The sequence below is a fragment of the Mytilus trossulus genome, chromosome 14 (assembly GCF_036588685.1).
Source record: "Mytilus trossulus isolate FHL-02 chromosome 14, PNRI_Mtr1.1.1.hap1, whole genome shotgun sequence".
NCBI classification, from domain to species: domain Eukaryota; kingdom Metazoa; phylum Mollusca; class Bivalvia; order Mytilida; family Mytilidae; genus Mytilus; species Mytilus trossulus.
Window position 1 is genome coordinate 21,445,839 of NC_086386.1, and position 24,727 is coordinate 21,470,565.

General features: G+C 36.1%; 5 protein-coding genes across 5 annotated transcripts; all 5 read left to right on the forward strand.

The window, feature by feature from the left end:
- The first annotated feature begins 2,534 nt into the window (after nucleotides 1-2,534).
- Nucleotides 2,535-5,186, forward strand: LOC134697572 (LIM domain-containing protein A-like). Its single transcript, XM_063559855.1, has one exon. The coding sequence runs from the start codon at nucleotides 2,535-2,537 to the stop codon at nucleotides 5,184-5,186; it is 2,652 nt and encodes an 883-aa protein (XP_063415925.1).
- A 38-nt stretch (nucleotides 5,187-5,224) lies between these two features.
- On the forward strand, nucleotides 5,225-6,730 carry LOC134697573 (LIM domain-containing protein A-like). Its single transcript, XM_063559856.1, has one exon. The coding sequence runs from the start codon at nucleotides 5,225-5,227 to the stop codon at nucleotides 6,728-6,730; it is 1,506 nt and encodes a 501-aa protein (XP_063415926.1).
- Nucleotides 6,731-6,851: 121 nt separating this feature from the next.
- On the forward strand, nucleotides 6,852-8,846 carry LOC134697574 (uncharacterized membrane protein DDB_G0293934-like). The gene has a single exon (XM_063559857.1). The coding sequence runs from the start codon at nucleotides 6,852-6,854 to the stop codon at nucleotides 8,844-8,846; it is 1,995 nt and encodes a 664-aa protein (XP_063415927.1).
- A 298-nt stretch (nucleotides 8,847-9,144) lies between these two features.
- LOC134697575 (extracellular matrix-binding protein ebh-like) lies at nucleotides 9,145-11,397 on the forward strand. Its single transcript, XM_063559859.1, has one exon. The coding sequence runs from the start codon at nucleotides 9,145-9,147 to the stop codon at nucleotides 11,395-11,397; it is 2,253 nt and encodes a 750-aa protein (XP_063415929.1).
- A 636-nt stretch (nucleotides 11,398-12,033) lies between these two features.
- Nucleotides 12,034-14,289, forward strand: LOC134697576 (extracellular matrix-binding protein ebh-like). Its single transcript, XM_063559860.1, has one exon. The coding sequence runs from the start codon at nucleotides 12,034-12,036 to the stop codon at nucleotides 14,287-14,289; it is 2,256 nt and encodes a 751-aa protein (XP_063415930.1).
- The last annotated feature ends 10,438 nt before the right edge of the window (nucleotides 14,290-24,727 follow it).

Sequence of the window (24,727 nt, forward strand, 5' to 3'; positions counted from 1 at the left end):
GAAAAGTTAATTTTGAGTACAAAGAATATTGAGAGTTGAATAGAAGAAAAAACCTGATGACAAGCTAGTCAAACAGCTGTCTTTGTTTTTGTCGAACGGGATCCTTAAAAATTGATGAAATCTTAGTTTTGTGGTTTCCTGATGAATAACTATTATTGTCACCTATATCACCACTTATTTTTTATGATGTTCACTAAACTAAACTTTGCGACAAACACAGTAATTTCTATCTTGGCGTGGTGAACCTTTCAATCATATATATGTTATACTTGTCATGCACCACTGCATATGGAATCAACATAATTATTTAGCATCAAAAACGATTTCAATACATGTTTTTTTTTAATAATGTTATATTCCATTGAAAAATATTTTTATGTTTTAAAATCAGGAATTTACTTAACTGCAAAGTCATGTATACTAGTATAGTCTATTTTTTCCAGAAACTATGTTGTTGATTGGTTAGACAACATGATTTTTAAATGTTGCTCAGGGTTGACACATTAAAATTGTTGTATTAAGATTGGCAAAAAAGAATTTCAAACATTAATGCATGAAAGCATACCAAATCAACCATCAACACTTACTATCATGCTCACGTACATGTATACAACCTACCACATCAACTACTAAAACTACCATGCTTATATATACAACCTACCACATCAACTACTAAAACTACCATGCTTATATATACAACCTTCCACATCAACTACTAAAACTACCATGCTTATATATACAACAGACCACATCAACTACTAAAACTACCATGCTTATATATACAACCTACCACATCAACTACTAAAACTACCATGCTTATATATACAACCTACCACATCAACTACTAAAACTACCATGCTTATATATACAACAGACCACATCAACTACTAAAACTACCATGCTTATATATACAACCTACCACATCAACTACTAAAACTACCTTGCTTATATATACAACCTACCACATCAACTACTAAAACTACCATGCTTATATATACAACAGACCACATCAACTACTAAAACTACCATGCTTATATATACAACAGACCACATCAACTACTAAAACTACCATGCTTATATATACAACAGACCACATCAACTACTAAAACTACCATGCTTATATATACCACAGACCACATCAACTACTAAAACTACCATGCTTATATATACAACCTACCACATCAACTACTAAAACTACCATGCTTATATATACAACAGACCACATCAACTACTAAAACTACCATGCTTATATATACAACCTACCACATCAACCTTTAACACTACCAAACTAACGTATACAACAGACAACATAAACCTTCAATTTAAAAAAGAAGATGTGGTATGATTGCCAATGAGACAACTGTCCACAAGAGACAAAAATGACACAGACATAAACTACCATACTAATATATGCAACAGACCACAACAACTTCCAACACTACCAAAATTACGTATACAAATGACCACATACACCTTCAACACTATCATGATTACATATACAACAGACAAAAACAACCCCAAACAATGCCATGTGCACGGATACAAACAAAACACATCAACCAACAACACTACTATACGTATATGAACAACAATCCATTTGACCACCAACACTATCAAGCTCACGTCAACAACAAACCACATCAACAACCAATATTACCGTGCATGCTCATGTATACAACAGACCACATCAACCACCAACCCTACCATACTCGTGTATACAACAAACCCTATTGACCACCAAAACTACCAAGCTCACGTCAATAACAGACCACATAAACAACCAACACTACCATGATCACGTAAACAATTATAGATTACATCAACCACCAACAATACCTTGCTAATGGATACAAAATAGTTCTTCAATTAGATATAGGAAGATGTGGAATGAGTGATAATGAGACAACTCTCCATCCAAAAAACAATTTATAAAAGTAAACTATTATAGGTCAAGGTACGTCCTTCAACACGGAGCATTTGCTCACAACGAACAACAAGCTATAAAGGGCCCCAAAATTACTAGCGTGAATCCATTTAAGCAGTCAAACCAACGGTTTAATCTATTCAAAAAATAGGAACCAGAAACACGTATAAATTACAAAAAACAATCTACTGTACATCCAATTCCTGACTTAGGACAGGTGCAAACATTTGCAGCGGGATTAAACGTTTTAATGGCACCACATTTTTCTAACTTTTTCTGAAAAAAAAGTATATACCATCACAACATAAAAAGAACACATGATAAAATATCAATTGGAAGGCTTAGCTCAGTCAAAAAACGTAAGTTAACACAACACTATCATGCTTCACGTTAACAACAGACCTCAACAACAACCAACACTTAGTCTACCATGCGAACATACACAAAATCAAACAAATCAACCCCTTACGCTACCATGCGCATGTAAACAGCAAACCATATAATTAAGCAACACTACTATGCTCATGTCAACAACATACCACATAAACCACCAACACTACCATATCCAAGTATACAACAGACAACATCAGCCACCAACACTACCATACCCATGTATACAACAGACAACATCAACCACCAACACTACCATACCCACGTTTACAACAGACAATATCAACCACCAACACTACCATATCCACGTTTACAACAGACAATATCAACCACCAAAACTACCATACCCACGTTTACAACAGACAACATCAACCACCAACAGTACCATATCCACGTTTACAACAGACAATATCAACCACCAACACTACCATACCCACGTTTACAACAGACAACATCAACCACCAACACTACCATACCCACGTTTACAAAAGACAACATCAACCACCAACACTACCATATCCACGTATACAACAGACAACATCAACCACCAACACTACCATATCCACGTATACAACAGACAACATCAACCACCAACACTTTCATATCCACTTATACAACAGACAACATCAACCACCAACACTACTATGCTCATGTCAACAACATACCACACCAACCACCAACACTACCATATCCACGTATACAACAGACAATATCAACCACCAACACTACCATATCCACGTATACAACAGACAACATGAACCACCAACACTACCATATCCACGTATACAACAGACAACATCAACCACCAACACTACCATATCCACGTATACAACAGACAACATCAACCACCAACACTACCATACCCACTTATACAACAGACATCAACCACCAATACTACCATATCCACGTATACAACAGACAACATCAACCACCGACACTACCATACCCACTTATACAACAGACATCAACCACCAACACTACCATATCCACGTATACAACAGACAACATCAACCACCAACACTACCATATCCACGTATACAACAGACAACATCAACCACCAACACTACCATACCCACTTATACAACAGACATCAACCACCAACACTATCATATCCATGTATACAACAGACAACATCAACCACCGACACTACCATACCCACTTATACAACAGACATCAACCACCAATACTACCATATCCACGTATACAACAGACAACATCAACCACCAACACTACCATACCCACTTATACAACAGACAACATCAACCACCAACAGTACCATATCCATGTATACAACAGACAACATCAACCACCGACACTACCATACCCACTTATACAACAGACATCAACCACCAACACTACCATATCCACGTATACAACAGACAACATCAACCACCAACAGTACCATACCTACGTATACAACAGACAACATCAACCACCAACAGTACCATATCCATGTATACAACAGACAACATCAACCACCAACACTTCCATACCCACGTTTACAACAGACAACATCAACCACCAACACTACCATACCCACTTATACAACAGACAACATCAAACACCAACACTACCATATCCACGTATACAACAGACAACATCAATTACCAACACTACCATATCCACGTATACAACAGACAACATCAACCACCAACACTATCATATCCACTTAATTCAACAGACAACATCAACCACCAACACTACCATATTCACTTATACAACAGACATCAACCACCAACACTACTATACCCATGTATGCAACAGACAACATCAACCACCAACACTACCATACCCACGTTTACAACAGACAATATCAACCACCAACACTACCATACCCACTTATAAAACAGACAACATCAAACACCAACACTACCATATCCACTTATACAACAGACATCAACAACCAACACTACCATATCCACGTATACAACAGACAACATCAACCACCAACACTACCATACCCACGTATAAAACAGACAACATCAACCACCAACACTACCATACCTACGTATACAACAGACAACACCAACCACCAACAGTACCATATCAATGTATACAACAGACAACATCAACCACCGACACTACCATACCCACTTATAAAACAGACAACATCAACCACCAACACTACCATACCTACGTATACAACAGACAACACCAACCACCAACAGTACCATATCAATGTATACAACAGACAACACCAACCACCAACACTACCATATCCATGTATACAACAGACAACATCAACCACCAACACTACCATATCCACGTATACAACAGACAACATCAACCACCAACACTACCATATCCACTTAATACAACAGACAACACCAACCACCAACACTACCATATCCATATTTACAACAGACAACATCAACCACCAACACTACCATATCCATGTATACAACAGACAACACCAACCACCAACACTACCATATCCACTTATACAACAGACATCAACAACCAACACTACCATATCCACGTATACAACAGACAACATCAACCACCAACACTACCATACCCACGTATAAAACAGACAACATCAACCACCAACACTACCATACCTACGTATACAACAGACAACACCAACCACCAACAGTACCATATCAATGTATACAACAGACAACATCAACCACCAACACTACCATATCCATGTATACAACAGACAACATCAACCACCAACACTACCATATCCACGTATACAACAGACAACATCAACCACCAACACTACCATATCCACTTAATACAACAGACAACACCAACCACCAACACTACCATATCCATGTATACAACAGACAACATCAACCACCAACACTACCATATCCACTTAATACAACAGACAACACCAACCACCAACACTACCATATCCACTTAATACAACAGACAACATCAACCACCAGCACTACCATATCCATGTATACAACAGACAACATCAACCACCAACACTACCATATCCACGTATACAACAGACAACATCAACCACCAACACTACCATATCCATGTATACAACAGACAACATCAACCACCAACACTACCATATCCATGTATACAACAGACAACATCAACCACCAACACTACCATATCCACGTATACAACAGACAACATCAACCACCAACACTACCATATCCACTTAATACAACAGACAACACCAACCACCAACACTACCATATCCATGTATACAACAGACAACATCAACCACCAACACTACCATATCCATGTATACAACAGACAACATCAACCACCAGCACTACCATATCCATGTATACAACAGACAACATCAACCACCAACACTACCATATCCACTTATACAACAGACAACATCAACCACCAACACTATTATACCCACTTATACAACAGACAACATCAAACACCAACACTACCATACCCACTTATACAACAGACAATATCAAACACCAACACTACCATATCCACTTATACAACAGACATCAACCACCAACACCACTATACTCACGTATACAACAGACAACATCAACCACCAACACTACCATATCCACTTATACAACAGACAATATCAAACACCAATACTACCATATCCACTTATACAACAGACAACATCAACCACCAACACTATTATACCCACTTATACAACAGACAACATCAAACACCAACACTACCATACCCACTTATACAACAGACAATATCAAACACCAACACTACCATATCCACTTATACAACAGACATCAACCACCAACACCACTATACTCACGTATGCAACAGACAACATCAACCACCAACACTACCATATCCACTTATACAACAGACAACATCAACCACCAACACTACCATATCCACGTATACAACAGACAACATCAACCACCAACACTACCATACCCACGTATAAAACAGACAACATCAACCACCAACACTACCATACCTACGTATACAACAGACAACACCAACCACCAACAGTACCATATCAATGTATACAACAGACAACATCAACCACCGACACTACCATACCCACTTATAAAACAGACAACATCAACCACCAACACTACCATACCTACGTATACAACAGACAACACCAACCACCAACAGTACCATATCAATGTATACAACAGACAACACCAACCACCAACACTACCATATCCATGTATACAACAGACAACATCAACCACCAACACTACCATATCCACGTATACAACAGACAACATCAACCACCAACACTACCATATCCACTTAATACAACAGACAACACCAACCACCAACACTACCATATCCATATTTACAACAGACAACATCAACCACCAACACTACCATATCCATGTATACAACAGACAACACCAACCACCAACACTACCATATCCACTTATACAACAGACATCAACAACCAACACTACCATATCCACGTATACAACAGACAACATCAACCACCAACACTACCATACCCACGTATAAAACAGACAACATCAACCACCAACACTACCATACCTACGTATACAACAGACAACACCAACCACCAACAGTACCATATCAATGTATACAACAGACAACATCAACCACCAACACTACCATATCCATGTATACAACAGACAACATCAACCACCAACACTACCATATCCACGTATACAACAGACAACATCAACCACCAACACTACCATATCCACTTAATACAACAGACAACACCAACCACCAACACTACCATATCCATGTATACAACAGACAACATCAACCACCAACACTACCATATCCACTTAATACAACAGACAACACCAACCACCAACACTACCATATCCACTTAATACAACAGACAACATCAACCACCAGCACTAACATATCCATGTATACAACAGACAACATCAACCACCAACACTACCATATCCACGTATACAACAGACAACATCAACCACCAACACTACCATATCCATGTATACAACAGACAACATCAACCACCAACACTACCATATCCATGTATACAACAGACAACATCAACCACCAACACTACCATATCCACGTATACAACAGACAACATCAACCACCAACACTACCATATCCACTTAATACAACAGACAACACCAACCACCAACACTACCATATCCATGTATACAACAGACAACATCAACCACCAACACTACCATATCCATGTATACAACAGACAACATCAACCACCAGCACTACCATATCCATGTATACAACAGACAACATCAACCACCAACACTACCATATCCACTTATACAACAGACAACATCAACCACCAACACTATTATACCCACTTATACAACAGACAACATCAAACACCAACACTACCATACCCACTTATACAACAGACAATATCAAACACCAACACTACCATATCCACTTATACAACAGACATCAACCACCAACACCACTATACTCACGTATACAACAGACAACATCAACCACCAACACTACCATATCCACTTATACAACAGACAATATCAAACACCAATACTACCATATCCACTTATACAACAGACAACATCAACCACCAACACTATTATACCCACTTATACAACAGACAACATCAAACACCAACACTACCATACCCACTTATACAACAGACAATATCAAACACCAACACTACCATATCCACTTATACAACAGACATCAACCACCAACACCACTATACTCACGTATGCAACAGACAACATCAACCACCAACACTACCATATCCACTTATACAACAGACAACATCAACCACCAACACTATCATATCCACTTATACAACAAACAACATCAACCACCAACACTACCATATCCACGTATACAACAGACAACATCAAACACCAACACTACCATACCCATGTATACAACAGACAACATCAACCACCAACACTACCATATCCACTTAATACAACAGACAACATCAACCACCAACACTTCCATACCCACGTTTATAACAGACAATATCAACCACCAACACTACCATATCCATGTATACAACAGACAACATCAACCACCAACACTACCATATCCACTTAATACAACAGACAACATCAACCACCAACACTACCATACCCACGTTTACAACAGACAATATCAACCACCAAAACTACCATATCCACTTAATACAACAGACAACATCAACCACCAACACTACCATACCCATGTATACAACAGACAACATCAACCACCAACACTATTATACCCACGTTTACAACAGACAATATCAACCACCAACACTACCATATCCATGTATACAACAGACAACATAAACCACCAAGACTACCATATCCACGTTTACAACAGACATCAACCACCAATACTACCATATCCACTTATACAACAGACAATATCAACCACCAACACTACCATACCCACGTTTACAACAGACAATATCAACCACCAACACTACCATATCCATGTATATAACAGACAACATAAACCACCAAGACTACCATATCCACGTTTACAACAGACATCAACCACCAATACTACCATATCCACTTATACAACAGACAATATCAACCACCAACACTACCATACCCACGTTTACAACAGACAATATCAACCACCAACACTACCATATCCATGTATACAACAGACAACATAAACCACCAACACTACCATACCCACGTATACAACAGACAACATAAACCACCAACACTACCATATCCACGTATACAACAGACAACATAAACCACCAACACTACCATATCCACGTATACAACAGACAACATAAACCACCAACACTACCATACCCACGTTTACAACAGACAATATCAACCACCAACACTACCATACCCACGGCGATGCTCACATACATTTTTGTAATCAACAAACCGCGTTAACCACCCAAGTCAGCATGCTCTCAGCTTATACATCAGACCAAATCCACCACAAACAATGGCATGCTCTTGTATAAAACAACAGACAGCATCAATCAACAACCCTGCCATACTTACGTCAACAACAGACAACATCAATCAACAACCCTACCATACTTACGTCAACAACAGACAACATCAATCAACAACCTTACCATACATACGTCAACAACAGACAGCATCAATCAACAACCCTACCATACTTACATCAACAACAGACAACATCAATCAACAACCCTACCATACTTACATCAACAACAGACAACATCAATCAACAACCCTACCATACATACGTCAACAACAGAACCCTACCATACTAACGTCAACAACAGACAACATCAATCAACAACCCTACCATACTTACGTCAACAACAGACAGCATCAATCAACAACCCTACCATACTTACGTCAACAACAGACAACATCAATCAACAACCCTACCATACTTACGTCAACAGCAGACAACATCAATCAACAACCCTACCATACTTACGTCAACAACAGACAACATCAATCAACAACCTAACCATACTTACGTCAACAACAGAAAGCATCAATCAACAACCCTACCATACTTACATCAACAACAGACAACATCAATCAACAACCCTACCATACCTACGTCAACAACAGAAAGCATCAATCAACAACCCTACCATACTTACATCAACAACAGACAACATCAATCAACAACCCTACCATACTTACGTCAACATTAGACAACATCAATCAACAACACTACCATACTTACGTCAACAACAGACAACATCAATCAACAACCCTACCATACTTACGTCAACAACAGACAACATCAATCAACAACCCTACCATACTTACGTCAACAACAGAAAGCATCAATCAACAACACTACCATACTTACATCAACAACAGACAACATCAATCAACAACCCTACCATACTTACGTCAACAACAGACAACATCAATCAACAACCCTACCATACCTACGTCAACAACAGAATGCATCAATCAACAACCCTTCCATACCTACATCAACAACATACAACATCAATCAACAACCCTACCATACATACGTCAACAACAGACAACATCAATCAACAACACTACCATACTTACGTCAACAACAGACAACATCAATCAACAACCCTACCATACTTACGTCAACAACAGACAACATCAATCAACAACACTACCATACTTACGTCAACAACAGAAAGCATCAATCAACAACCCTACCATACTTACGTCAACAACAGACAACATCAATCAACAACCCTACCATACTTACGTCAACAACAGAAAGCATCAATCAACAACCCTACCATACTTACATCAACAACAGACAACATCAATCAACAACCCTACCATACTTACTTCAACAACAGACAACATCAATCAACAACACTACCATACTTACGTCAACAACAGACAACATCAATCAACAACCCTACCATACTTACGTCAACAACAGACAACATCAATCAACAACACTACCATACTTACGTCAACAACAGAAAGCATCAATCAACAACCCTACCATACTTACGTCAACAACAGACAACATCAATCAACAACCCTACCATACTTACGTCAACAACAGAAAGCATCAATCAACAACCCTACCATACTTACATCAACAACAGACAACATCAATCAACAACCCTACCATACCTTCGTCAACAGCAGACAACATCAATCAACAACCCTACCATACTTACGTCAACAACAGACAGCATCAATCAACAACCCTACCATACTTACGTCAACAACAGACAACATCAATCAACAACCCTGCCATACTTACGTCAACAGCAGACAACATCAATCAACAACCCTACCATACTTAGGTCAACAACAGACAACATCAATCAACAACCCTACCTTACTTACGTCAACAACAGACAGCATCAATCAACAACCCTACCATACTTACGTCAACAACAGACAACATCAATCAACAACCTTACCATACTTACGTCAACAACAGAAAGCATCAATCAACAACCCTACCATACTTACATCAACAACAGACAACATCAATCAACAACCCTACCATACCTACGTCAACAGCAGACAACATCAACCACCAACACTACCATACCCACGTTTACAACAGACAATATCAACCACCAAAACTACCATATCCACTTAATACAACAGACAACATCAACCACCAACACTACCATACCCATGTATACAACAGACAACATCAACCACCAACACTATTATACCCACGTTTACAACAGACAATATCAACCACCAACACTACCATATCCATGTATACAACAGACAACATAAACCACCAAGACTACCATATCCACGTTTACAACAGACATCAACCACCAATACTACCATATCCACTTATACAACAGACAATATCAACCACCAACACTACCATACCCACGTTTACAACAGACAATATCAACCACCAACACTACCATATCCATGTATATAACAGACAACATAAACCACCAAGACTACCATATCCACGTTTACAACAGACATCAACCACCAATACTACCATATCCACTTATACAACAGACAATATCAACCACCAACACTACCATACCCACGTTTACAACAGACAATATCAACCACCAACACTACCATATCCATGTATACAACAGACAACATAAACCACCAACACTACCATACCCACGTATACAACAGACAACATAAACCACCAACACTACCATATCCACGTATACAACAGACAACATAAACCACCAACACTACCATATCCACGTATACAACAGACAACATAAACCACCAACACTACCATACCCACGTTTACAACAGACAATATCAACCACCAACACTACCATACCCACGGCGATGCTCACATACATTTTTGTAATCAACAAACCGCGTTAACCACCCAAGTCAGCATGCTCTCAGCTTATACATCAGACCAAATCCACCACAAACAATGGCATGCTCTTGTATAAAACAACAGACAGCATCAATCAACAACCCTGCCATACTTACGTCAACAACAGACAACATCAATCAACAACCCTACCATACTTACGTCAACAACAGACAACATCAATCAACAACCTTACCATACATACGTCAACAACAGACAGCATCAATCAACAACCCTACCATACTTACATCAACAACAGACAACATCAATCAACAACCCTACCATACTTACATCAACAACAGACAACATCAATCAACAACCCTACCATACATACGTCAACAACAGAACCCTACCATACTAACGTCAACAACAGACAACATCAATCAACAACCCTACCATACTTACGTCAACAACAGACAGCATCAATCAACAACCCTACCATACTTACGTCAACAACAGACAACATCAATCAACAACCCTACCATACTTACGTCAACAGCAGACAACATCAATCAACAACCCTACCATACTTACGTCAACAACAGACAACATCAATCAACAACCTAACCATACTTACGTCAACAACAGAAAGCATCAATCAACAACCCTACCATACTTACATCAACAACAGACAACATCAATCAACAACCCTACCATACCTACGTCAACAACAGAAAGCATCAATCAACAACCCTACCATACTTACATCAACAACAGACAACATCAATCAACAACCCTACCATACTTACGTCAACATTAGACAACATCAATCAACAACACTACCATACTTACGTCAACAACAGACAACATCAATCAACAACCCTACCATACTTACGTCAACAACAGACAACATCAATCAACAACCCTACCATACTTACGTCAACAACAGAAAGCATCAATCAACAACACTACCATACTTACATCAACAACAGACAACATCAATCAACAACCCTACCATACTTACGTCAACAACAGACAACATCAATCAACAACCCTACCATACCTACGTCAACAACAGAATGCATCAATCAACAACCCTTCCATACCTACATCAACAACAGACAACATCAATCAACAACCCTACCATACATACGTCAACAACAGACAACATCAATCAACAACACTACCATACTTACGTCAACAACAGACAACATCAATCAACAACCCTACCATACTTACGTCAACAACAGACAACATCAATCAACAACACTACCATACTTACGTCAACAACAGAAAGCATCAATCAACAACCCTACCATACTTACGTCAACAACAGACAACATCAATCAACAACCCTACCATACTTACGTCAACAACAGAAAGCATCAATCAACAACCCTACCATACTTACATCAACAACAGACAACATCAATCAACAACCCTACCATACTTACGTCAACAACAGACAACATCAATCAACAACACTACCATACTTACGTCAACAACAGACAACATCAATCAACAACCCTACCATACTTACGTCAACAACAGACAACATCAATCAACAACACTACCATACTTACGTCAACAACAGAAAGCATCAATCAACAACCCTACCATACTTACGTCAACAACAGACAACATCAATCAACAACCCTACCATACTTACGTCAACAACAGAAAGCATCAATCAACAACCCTACCATACTTACATCAACAACAGACAACATCAATCAACAACCCTACCATACCTTCGTCAACAGCAGACAACATCAATCAACAACCCTACCATACTTACGTCAACAACAGACAGCATCAATCAACAACCCTACCATACTTACGTCAACAACAGACAACATCAATCAACAACTCTGCCATACTTACGTCAACAGCAGACAACATCAATCAACAACCCTACCATACTTAGGTCAACAACAGACAACATCAATCAACAACCCTACCTTACTTACGTCAACAACAGACAGCATCAATCAACAACCCTACCATACTTACGTCAACAACAGACAACATCAATCAACAACCTTACCATACTTACGTCAACAACAGAAAGCATCAATCAACAACCCTACCATACTTACATCAACAACAGACAACATCAATCAACAACCCTACCATACCTACGTCAACAGCAGACAACATCAATCAACAACCCTACCATACTTACGTCAACAACAGACAGCATCAATCAACAACCCTACCATACTTACGTCAACAACAGACAACATCAATCAACAACCCTGCCATACTTACGTCAACAGCAGACAACATCAATCAACAACCCTACCATACTTACGTCAACAACAGACAACATCAATCAACAACCCTACCATACTTACGTCAACAACAGACAGCATCAATAAACAACCCTACCATACTTACGTCAACAACAGACAACATCAATCAACAACCTTACCATACTTACGTCAACAACAGACAACATCAATCAACAACCCTACCATACTTACGTCAACAACAGACAACATCAATCAACAACCCTACCGTACTTACGTCAACAACAGACAACATCAATCAACAACCCTGCATACTTACGTCAACAGCAGACAACATCAATCAACAACCCTACCATACTTACGTCAACAACAGACAACATCAATCAACAACCCTACCATACTTACGTCAACAACAGAAAGCATCAATCAACAACACTACCATACTTACGTCAACAACAGACAACATCAATCAACAACCCTACCATACTTACGTCAACAACAGACAACATCAATCAACAACCTTACCATACTTACGTCAACAACAGACAGCATCAATCAACAACCCTACCATACTTACGTCAACAACAGACAACATCAATCAACAACCCTACCATACTTACGTCAACAACAGACAGCATCAATCAACAACCCTACCATACTTACGTCAACAACAGACAGCATCAATCACCAACCCTACCATACTTACGTCAACAACAGACAACATCAATCACCAACCCTACCATACTTACGTCAACAACAGACAACATCAATCACCAACCCTACCATACTTACGTCAACAACAGACAACATCAATCAACAACCCTACCATACTTACGTCAACAACAGACAACATCAATCAACAACCCTACCATACTTACGTCAACAACAGACAACATCAATCACCAACCCTACCATACTTACGTCAACAACAGACAACATCAATCATCAAGTTGAACCCTACAATACATGTACTCACGTTTACTAAAAATCTGAAGAATTGGCGACATTTTTATACAAGATTTGCTAACATCACCCTAAGACAGCCTCGAGATGAGGTCTAAGTTAGGTATGAAGATATGTCTTATGTGAGATCATAGAAAAATTTCGCGATACCATACCCGAATTTTACAAACTTTCTGATTCAATCATTAGCTAAATTCGTGAATAAATCAAATCATCCGTTTTTTAAATCGGTTTCTTGTTGATTTCATCTTCAAGTGTGTATTCGACCATGATCGTTTTAGACTACCATTCAAATGAACCTGTATTTACTTATTCAATAATTTGGTTTATTCACAGTTACCGTATATTGAATTTATATAGATTTTGAATAAAAGAAATTTCCGATATCAAGTTCAGTCAATGCAATAAGATTTTGTTTTGCTTATTTATTGTGTTGCCAGAGGTTGAACTTTTACGTGACCATTCAGTGGAATGAAATCTTTGATAACTAAATCGGTTCTTTATCGCAGTTACAAGTAATTATTTCTCAAAGATATTTTAGAGTAATAAAAAAAATTGAAGAACTGGAAATAACAATGCTGCTGGCCATGGTGGATTGATTGATTGTTCATTAACGCTCAGTTGCAAATACCTCATGTAAATTCTTGAGGAGAATTAAAAATCAAATGAACTGGTTCTACAGTGTGTATATAGGATGGAATGCTAAACTATATAACTGCCACTAGGAAAAGAGGTTATTTTCTATTAGAGACAGAGATTAAGTCTTGTAGCAGGCTTCCCGCGAATCCTTCGAATTTCAATTATTCCTTCTGGAGCAATCGTGACACATGATCCCTTACACCACGAGACAGCTATTGTGATACCTTAATTCGGTTCCATCAATTCATATAACCAGTATTCTTATGAAATAAAATCGTTTGAACACTTCATGTCGTCATTTAGAGTAATTTGTTCTTAGTGTTAATGTTTATGGGGTCTTTCTTTCAGTAATTTCGGTTTTCGTTGCTTACTGGTCACAATTAAACGGTTCTATAAAGTAGACCAGGTTTGTCATATAAAACATTCCGCGTAGTCATTCTATGTGTTAATTTGATTTTGCAAGTAGACAGAAAGCAATACATATATTGTTCCAAAAAATGACATACAATGTACACCTTTGTTTAAATTCATAAGTCTTCTTAAGTTTTAAACACTCAGATGAAATACAATTGAAAATAGCATAGATTTTGATTTATTTTTATATTATCAACAATCTTATACTTTTATTAAATAAATATGAATAAATCTAACAGTAAAAATACAAATTGTAAGTAATGTTAGTATTTAGTTTCTAGCAATCTGCCTATTTTTGTCAATTATGAATGACAAATTGAAATGGTATTGTGTAAGAATAGTAAGCTTTATATTACTGCAATAAAGATATGAAGTAATTGTTCAATTGTCCTTAATATGATACTTTCAAATCAATATTTTCCAAAGTTATGAATGCTGCATTACACTTAATATTTTAGTTGACACCACCGTGGTCTTTACGTGGGTTTAAATAAACGTCTGTACTTATAAACTAATTACAAATTAAATGCTGAAAAGGGAAATTTTAATAATATTCTTTTATCTGAAGTCAATACAATATCGATGTTTAAAACTTTTAAAAGTGTTTTGAACCTCTTTATATAATGGTCACACGTCCGGGTGATTTTCTTTTATTTTATCGTATTTTGGCAATCATTTCTAATACTGAAATGACAAAGCTTGAAAGGAAATCAAAAACCATATAAACATATGAAATATTAAATGAAATGAGCCATTTTCTATAACGCTTTTTAAATGCATTATTTAATTTATGAAAGGGGTACATGAACTTTTAAGCGACAAGTATTTAAAAAGGGGGATAAGTATCGCAATATATTTAGATCTGAATTCGGGTTACAATGTGAGGGATACGGTTTACGTCAGAAAGACGTCGTACGATTAAGCTTTTTCATCGTGTCAGATATGCAGTTGCTTTCAAGAACGAATTGTGCATGATAACTAGGTCATTATGTAATTTCCTTTAATTGTTAGAATGACTTTGTTATGTTTCATATTAGACTTAAATGGGGTCGACTAGTCTGATTTTATAATAGTTCTCTTAAGGACAAACTTGTACGAAGAATATGGTCCGACTCAAATTTAGCCATGTAGAAAATTATGAAAAATAAGATGCACATAAAATATTTAGTTGAATTTAAAACCACAGCAAATTATATGCTTGTGCATAATAATAAAAAGAATACTTCTTGTTTATATAATAAGGAGACAAATTGTTTAATTAATATAAACTAATCAAAAGAAAGAATAATTACTTGCTCTATGACAGCAAACAAGAGAAAAGAAGCCATATATAACAGACAGCAACCAAAGACAACCACTGAATTATACACAATGTTTAATGTACATGTAGCATTCGTCACACAGCAGTTTTGTTGTCAGATTTAAGGATTGAATTACAATGTACCTAATAAAAATTAAACATTTTTTTTATACATGTACATGATGGCACATGATATTTATAAATGTAATAAAGTTTTAATATGATATTCATTGCATATAAAAAGTACTAAATCAAGTTCTGCATTTTATAGTTCAAGACATTATATATAAAGCTGTGGTCACATCTTACTGGAAAGCACGAACGGACGACTAACGTATGAGAAAAAAAAGTTTTCCGTTGACAAAATTGTTATCCGTTGGGAGTCCGTTAAGTACTGACCAAATAAAACGGACACGCACATGATATGTAACGTACGAGAAACGGAAACGTACCGGACAGAACGGACGAGTACCGCATAAAACGGACACCTAACGGAAATGTACCGGATAAAACGGATTAACAAAATATTAAAAAGTTTATGGCGAAATTAATAATACATGTAAATCGCATAAATATTCAAAAAGTTTCCGTGTTACTGCTTTTGGTTTGTTCTTCAAAATGCCACCAAAGGGAAGTGTATGACCTGAATAAGAGCTGCTTAATAATGAAGACGTGGTCTTACTCTAAGATCTATTATCTATAATAAGCATTCATGACACTCAAGAAATCTGACAAACCTATAATTGGCATTTCTGACGCGAAATTTTCAATTGGCATTTATCCGTTGCAGATCCGTACGGTATTCGATCTAATACAATCTATTACATAATGTGAAACACCAAAATGTCCGTCTAATAACGTGTAATATGTGTAATATATTATACATGTCAGGGACTATTTATCGTTTTCATCGAGTAGGTGAAATTATTAAAAACTAAAAGAGTTTTAAGGGACACTTCACAAAGAACACCTGTCATGAGCAATTATAGTTAAGTAATGCATATTTTAATTCTTTTGAATGAATTTAAAGTGCTTCTGTATTGCCATATCAAATGCATGCCTGGTGGTATTATTCAGGACACTAATTCACGTCGTTAGCAAAATGAAATCCACAAGTTATCTTTCTTTTGTGCAACCATAAAAAAAATATTGAAATACTGATCCCCATGAATCGTGACAACTGATATATTCTCTATATATCCAATGGTTTGCCAGTATTTGGTGACCTATATAGGGTATTATACAATATGTATGTTACATAATATGTAAGTTTGCGTTGAAAATTAAAATCAGACGATTAGATTAACAGGCTCATCGTTGTTTGCATAAGATAACTTGAAGCCTCGTTTATATTTGGTTTCTGGTGAATATTTTCAAAATAATAATATATTGTACCACATGTTCATAATGTGATTTTATATACATGTACATGTATATATATGAATTCATTTAGTTAATGCTGTAGGTACATTGAACATGTACACGTATCAAATCCTTACAGTTACCAATATGTCTAGTGTTTTATGTGTAAACTAAGGTGCTTTAGTATAACAAATATTCATGTAATGCGTTTTTTTTAGACAGTGGCCATGAAAAGTCTTAATTGATTTAATAGGTACTCATTTCATTCTGGTACAATGTAGACATATGAACCTTTTTTCTTTCAAGCGAAGTATATTGAGCAAATTAACCATATACGCAGACTTGTATGTCAAAGGACACTTGTAATTGCACTTTCAAGATACATTGTATGTATATATCTAATGTTATTAAGAACAAAGTGTTAAACGCTCTTTACATGAAATATAAATTCAATGCTTTGCAAAATCTAATTGACTTAAGTATTTAAGTAATAAAAATGTTGATAAAAGAGGGTTGGTATCCCGCTAACATGTTTAGCCCCCATCCCCCACATTCTGTATGTGTCTGTCCTAAGTCAGGCGTCTGTATTTCAGTGGTTGTCATTTGCTGTTGTGCTACATATTGTTTTCGTTCATTATTCGTTATTTCGGGGTCTTCTATAGCTGACTTTACGATATGGGTTTTGTTCTTTATTGAAGGTCGCACGGTGACTTAAAGTTTTTAATTTCAGTATCAGTCGGTCTCTGGTAAAGAGTTGTCTCATTGGCAATCACATCATATAAATTTTTTTTCAACTGAAATCCAACAAGTATTATTCTAAATTTCAATGATTCATGATAGATAATAAACGTGAATATTTTTATTGTGTTCAGTAAATCATTATGGGTCTTGATTTTAAGCTCTACAAATCTGTTTTGTTTGCACTCCTGATGGTGTAACAAACTCAGGAGAGTTGTCTCATTGGCACTCACACCACATCTTCCTATATCTATCAACACATTTTTATTGTTCTTTCAATTTTTTTACAACAATATCAAACATGTATTTGCATTTTCTCATTGAATTTGTTTTAAACAAAATTCCATAGTGATTATCAATGAAACGTAAAGTTAGTTACTCTCTTTAGCTCAGGGGTTTAAACAAAAGTATATAGTTGCACTTAACTTATAACGCACTGTGAATAGACGGAGATGTGCACTTTACGCTAAATAGTGTCCCATATATGCTCAATATGGTTCAAATTCGGGCTACGATTGGGCCGAGGAAGATAAACCGAATTCCATTGGAACAATGGATCTTCCTCCACGACGCTTATTTCCAACTTTGGCGAGCTCTGCACTATATTGGATACAAGCATCTGTGTGTCTGTTCGTAGGCAAAGGTCCTCGAAATTGTATTATCGCACGTTAACCAGTAGCGATGAGCCGATCTCGAACAGTTCTTGTTTAAAGGCTCCTGTATGGCAATCTTTCCCTTTTTAAGATTGTATTGTTTGCAATGGGTTTCCTTCTGACCAACCTTTATTATGCTTTACTTTCCCTATCAGATGTTAAAGGGGGTCTTCCTGACCTTGGAAGGTCTTCAACATCGTTTCTTGCCTGATTTTTTTTCTAAAAACGACTAAAAGTGGAATGGTGATGATCAACAATACGTGCAATTATCACAGCGACATACATGTACCTGGTTCCCTTATGCTGGCTATCTGCCATCTTGCTGCAGTTATGAGTTGTGGATGACCAATTACAAGGTGTCAATAACATAAATTTATAAACTTGGTTATTTTAAGTGTTGAAAACAATGAGGATAAACACATCTGTTTTAGTGTTTACGAGTACAGTACCTGCATGTGCAGATAAGAACTGATATCGTCGATATTTATTAATTAAATTCAGGTGATATTTATATAAAAACTAGTTCTATTTCAACAAATTATTCAACAAAAAAATAAAAATTTTAAACCTGGCACCTTTTGTTAGCTTTTATTCGTGTGTTTTTCTGTCCTAATGTTCTCCCATTTTTTTTGTATTGTAGTCCTATCATGTACTGTTGTCATTTTAATGTTATATTTAACATTGACATAAAAGTGGGAAGTTTAGCATGCCAAAAAAAATCAGATTCAACCCACCACTTTTTGTTAAAATGTCCTGTACCAAGTCAGGAAAATGGTCATTGTTATATATCATAGTTTGTTTCTGTGTGTGTTACATTTTGATGTTGTGTCTCTGTTGTGTTTCTGTTGTGTCGTTGTTCTCCTTTTATATTTGATGTGTTTCCCTCAGTTTTAGTTTGAAGCCGGATTTGATTTTTTCTCAATCGATTTATGAATTTTGAACAGCGGTATACTTCTGTTGCATATATTTGGATGTAAAAGTACATATGTATCATTTCATTCTGTTTCTTGAGTCTGATGGAATGATAATTGTAATAGATGTTATAGCAACGCGATGATGTGTGATCTTGTTCATCATAACCAGGCGTGCGCGTAATCTGCGTTGTGTAAATTGTTCCCAGTTGAGTGTATTAGGCATGTTGTATACACTGCTAGTGTTATTATACTAGCATATACCGAACAGCTCTGCTTTGGACCATATGTATCTTCAAGATGGACTCTGAAGTAAGGGCGATCACAAACCGAGCAAGAGTACTCAATTTTCGGAAGGACAAGTGTTGGCCTGGGTCTTTTAAGAACCCATTTAAATGATTTGATTTTATGTTTTCAGTTTTCTTCTAAGAAAGCCAAGTGTTTTAATTGGCTTTGAAGATATTGTCATCTCAATGTTTATCCCATTTGAGGTTATATTGTAGTGGGATGCCTAGGTACATATTAATGATGAAGCAGTTTCTAAATAATGATTGTGAAGAGTGTAGTTATGTTGTAAAGTTTGACGTGTTCTTGTGACAGAGAGAACCGTACACTTGTCTGGTTGGAAGGCCATCAGCTAGTCCATTTCCCATTTCGCGGCTGCATCAAGATCAGCTTGCAATGTGAGGAAGTCACCCTTGGATTTAAATTGCATGTATGTGATACTGTCATATTAAAGCAAACAAACGTTGTTTGCTATGAGTAAAGTAGTCTGGGAGGTGGTTAATATTGGCAAAAATTATGATTGTATCTAAGAGGGTACCTTGTCGGACAGTGGATTGAAATTCTGAGATGAAGGAGAGAAGTTGTTTTTGTAAGATCGACAGTGTCGAAAGCCATGTTGGAGGTCGTACAAGATGATATTTTATTTCAAATGTTTCATAATGTGTGATGTGACTAAGTTCTTTATTAACCTGCAGCAAATTAGTTAATGAGATTGGTCTATAACTAAACGGTTTATGTTTGTTCCCCTTTTTCTATGCCGATGCGACTCTAGCATGTTTTCAATCGTCAGCTATGATTCCAGTCATGTAAGATTATTTGAAACTTTGTCAAAGAAATATTGCAATTTTTGTGTCTACATTTCGTTGAGTAAGCGGCATCTACTGTTATCTGAGTAGCTGGCTTTATGAATTTGATCTTATTTTTAAAAAAAACATTTTGATCTCTTTTGATGTTATATGTATTTGAATTATTTTCGGATGTTAACATATGTTGTTTTTTTTATGGGAAGATCACAGATGAGTTTTTCAATATAGTCCCAACAGGCTTTCCTCTGTTCTTTTATAATTTTCAGTGGGTTTTTTTTGTTTTTTTTTTCGCTTTTGTACAGCTTATGTTTATTGTTTATTTGACCTCTTTTAAAATTGTCAGATCCACTGTTATTTGTGTTTGTTCTAGTGTGTTTTTATAAATGATTTTTGGACTGAGCTGATGATTGTAGATACAAAGAGTTCCCATACAAATGTAGCTCATCAGTTTCTAAAGAATCATATGTGTTAATTATTGTTTTATTAATCATGCCTAAATCGGTTTTAATGTCCTCTCAGTTGCCTTTGCTGTACTACCGGTACGAAATAAGTAGTAGGAATGAAGTAGGAATCTACCTTGAATCAAAGATTCCATATAGTAAGTAGGCGGACATGGAAAATGAACAAAATTCTGACTAGATTTTTTTAATATTCCTACTACCAAAATCCTACTACCTAGGTGGAATTTACAAAGCCTGTATGGATTTTTTTCTGTTTTAAAAATTTGATTTGATTATTTCTTTTCCTACTACATGTACCAGATTCCTACCAAACAATCTTTTTACCTGGATTTATTAAGTAATCTTGAACTGGATCTTTGTTTGCTAATGACACACATTTTGTAGTGTTAAATGCAAGTAAGTTCCAATTCACATATTTAAAAGTTGGAGGGGATTATTATGAAGAAATGTATCGGAACACTTATGCTGCAAGCTAGGGTCACACAGCTAAATTATAAAGAAATTCACTCTTAATTTTATCTAGGCATATTTTTGGCTTATCTTCATGTTTATGTAATAAAATTTCTAGCTTGCATATATTGCAGTTGCCTTTTACGTTTTAAAAGTCCATTTTCTAAAAAATGAATGTATTTTATGAAATTCCTTTGTTCTTTTTTGTTGAGAGTCAAACTTAATTCATTGACCCAGTTGTTTATTTGTTAATATACACTTACATTTTGTATATTTTTAGATTCATACAAGAAAACATTTTTTTTAGGTAGAATTTTGAAAAATTTCTACCAGGTTTTCTAGTAGGAATTTTAATACATATCAAATTATTCCTAATTTGCTTATTCCTATAAAAAAAAAGAAGATGTGGTATGATTACCAATGAGACAACTCTCCACAAGAGTCCAAAATGACATAGAAATTAACAAATATAGGTCATCGTACAGCTTTAAACAATAGCCAAGCCGATACCGCATAGTCAGCTATAAAAGGCCCCGAAATGAGACTAGACCTCATACTACAAAAAGCAAAGCTATCTGAATATTTTTCCATTTATTTTTTAATCACTTTTTTTAAGATAATTTTCCAAATTCACTTTGTTGTGGTCATCAATGCATTTTCTTGCTGTGTTGCAGACAAAGCAGTGTACTTCGACTGTTTTCAGCTGGTTGTTTTTTTTTTTTTTACATAAACCCCATTTCAGTTATCTTTTTTTAATAATAATGACATTACTGAACTAACGAAGGCCGTAGATTTCAAACAAAGTCATTAGGTGTTAAAAATAAGAAAAAGACAAAGGTAATCAAAACATTTTACAGTAGTCATATTACATTATTTTGCCAAATTTGAATATAGCGCACAAAGGTAAAACACAATAGGATTAATATCCCTGGTCAGCTTTTTGATATACGGTTAACACTGTTGGCACAATTTAAACCCAGAAAAAGACCTAAAATTTTGGTATGTGAAAAATCAAAAGGGTAAACCCCTTTCATTTTTGGGGTGGTGAATCCAATTTTTGTGTTTCATTGAAGTTTTTAAAGACAAATTGCAATATTATATGTGATAATGTTTTTATCTGTGCATGTTTTATTAGTTCATAATGTCTTTATTGAACTATTTTAATATACGTACTCGATCAAGAATCGAAACTATTAGGTCGTTCGAAACTGAGTATTAGTTTAATTATGATTTGGGAAGATACTTTACCCGCATTAATTATATATATAAGATATTTGTATACTAGACATTGTATAGCAATATTCAATTCTCATTGAGACAACATGTTTATGATTTTTACCAAATGTTTATGACAAAATTTTAAAATGAGACTATTTCAATAGATATTGCAGTTTTTTAAGAAGAAAAAAATGAAGGTCGTTTAAGACCCAAAGCAAACGTAAAAGATACAAAATTAAATATTCATACTGATTTCTGAAATACAGACGACAATGTTTTACCTGAGGTCAGTGATTGATTTTGTTGCGTTACAGTATTAACCTATGTGGTTTATTTAAAATATTTTTATCCTTTATGGGTTAATTTA

Bases quoted from the DNA above. Each gene is read 5' to 3' on its own strand.
- LOC134697572 (XM_063559855.1), top strand. From the start codon at position 2,535: ATGTATACAACAGACAACATCAACCACCAACACTACCATACCCACGTT.
- LOC134697573 (XM_063559856.1), top strand. From the start codon at position 5,225: ATGTATACAACAGACAACATCAACCACCAACACTACCATATCCACGTA.
- LOC134697574 (XM_063559857.1), top strand. From the start codon at position 6,852: ATGTATACAACAGACAACATCAACCACCAACACTACCATATCCACGTA.
- LOC134697575 (XM_063559859.1), top strand. From the start codon at position 9,145: ATGCTCTTGTATAAAACAACAGACAGCATCAATCAACAACCCTGCCAT.
- LOC134697576 (XM_063559860.1), top strand. From the start codon at position 12,034: ATGCTCTTGTATAAAACAACAGACAGCATCAATCAACAACCCTGCCAT.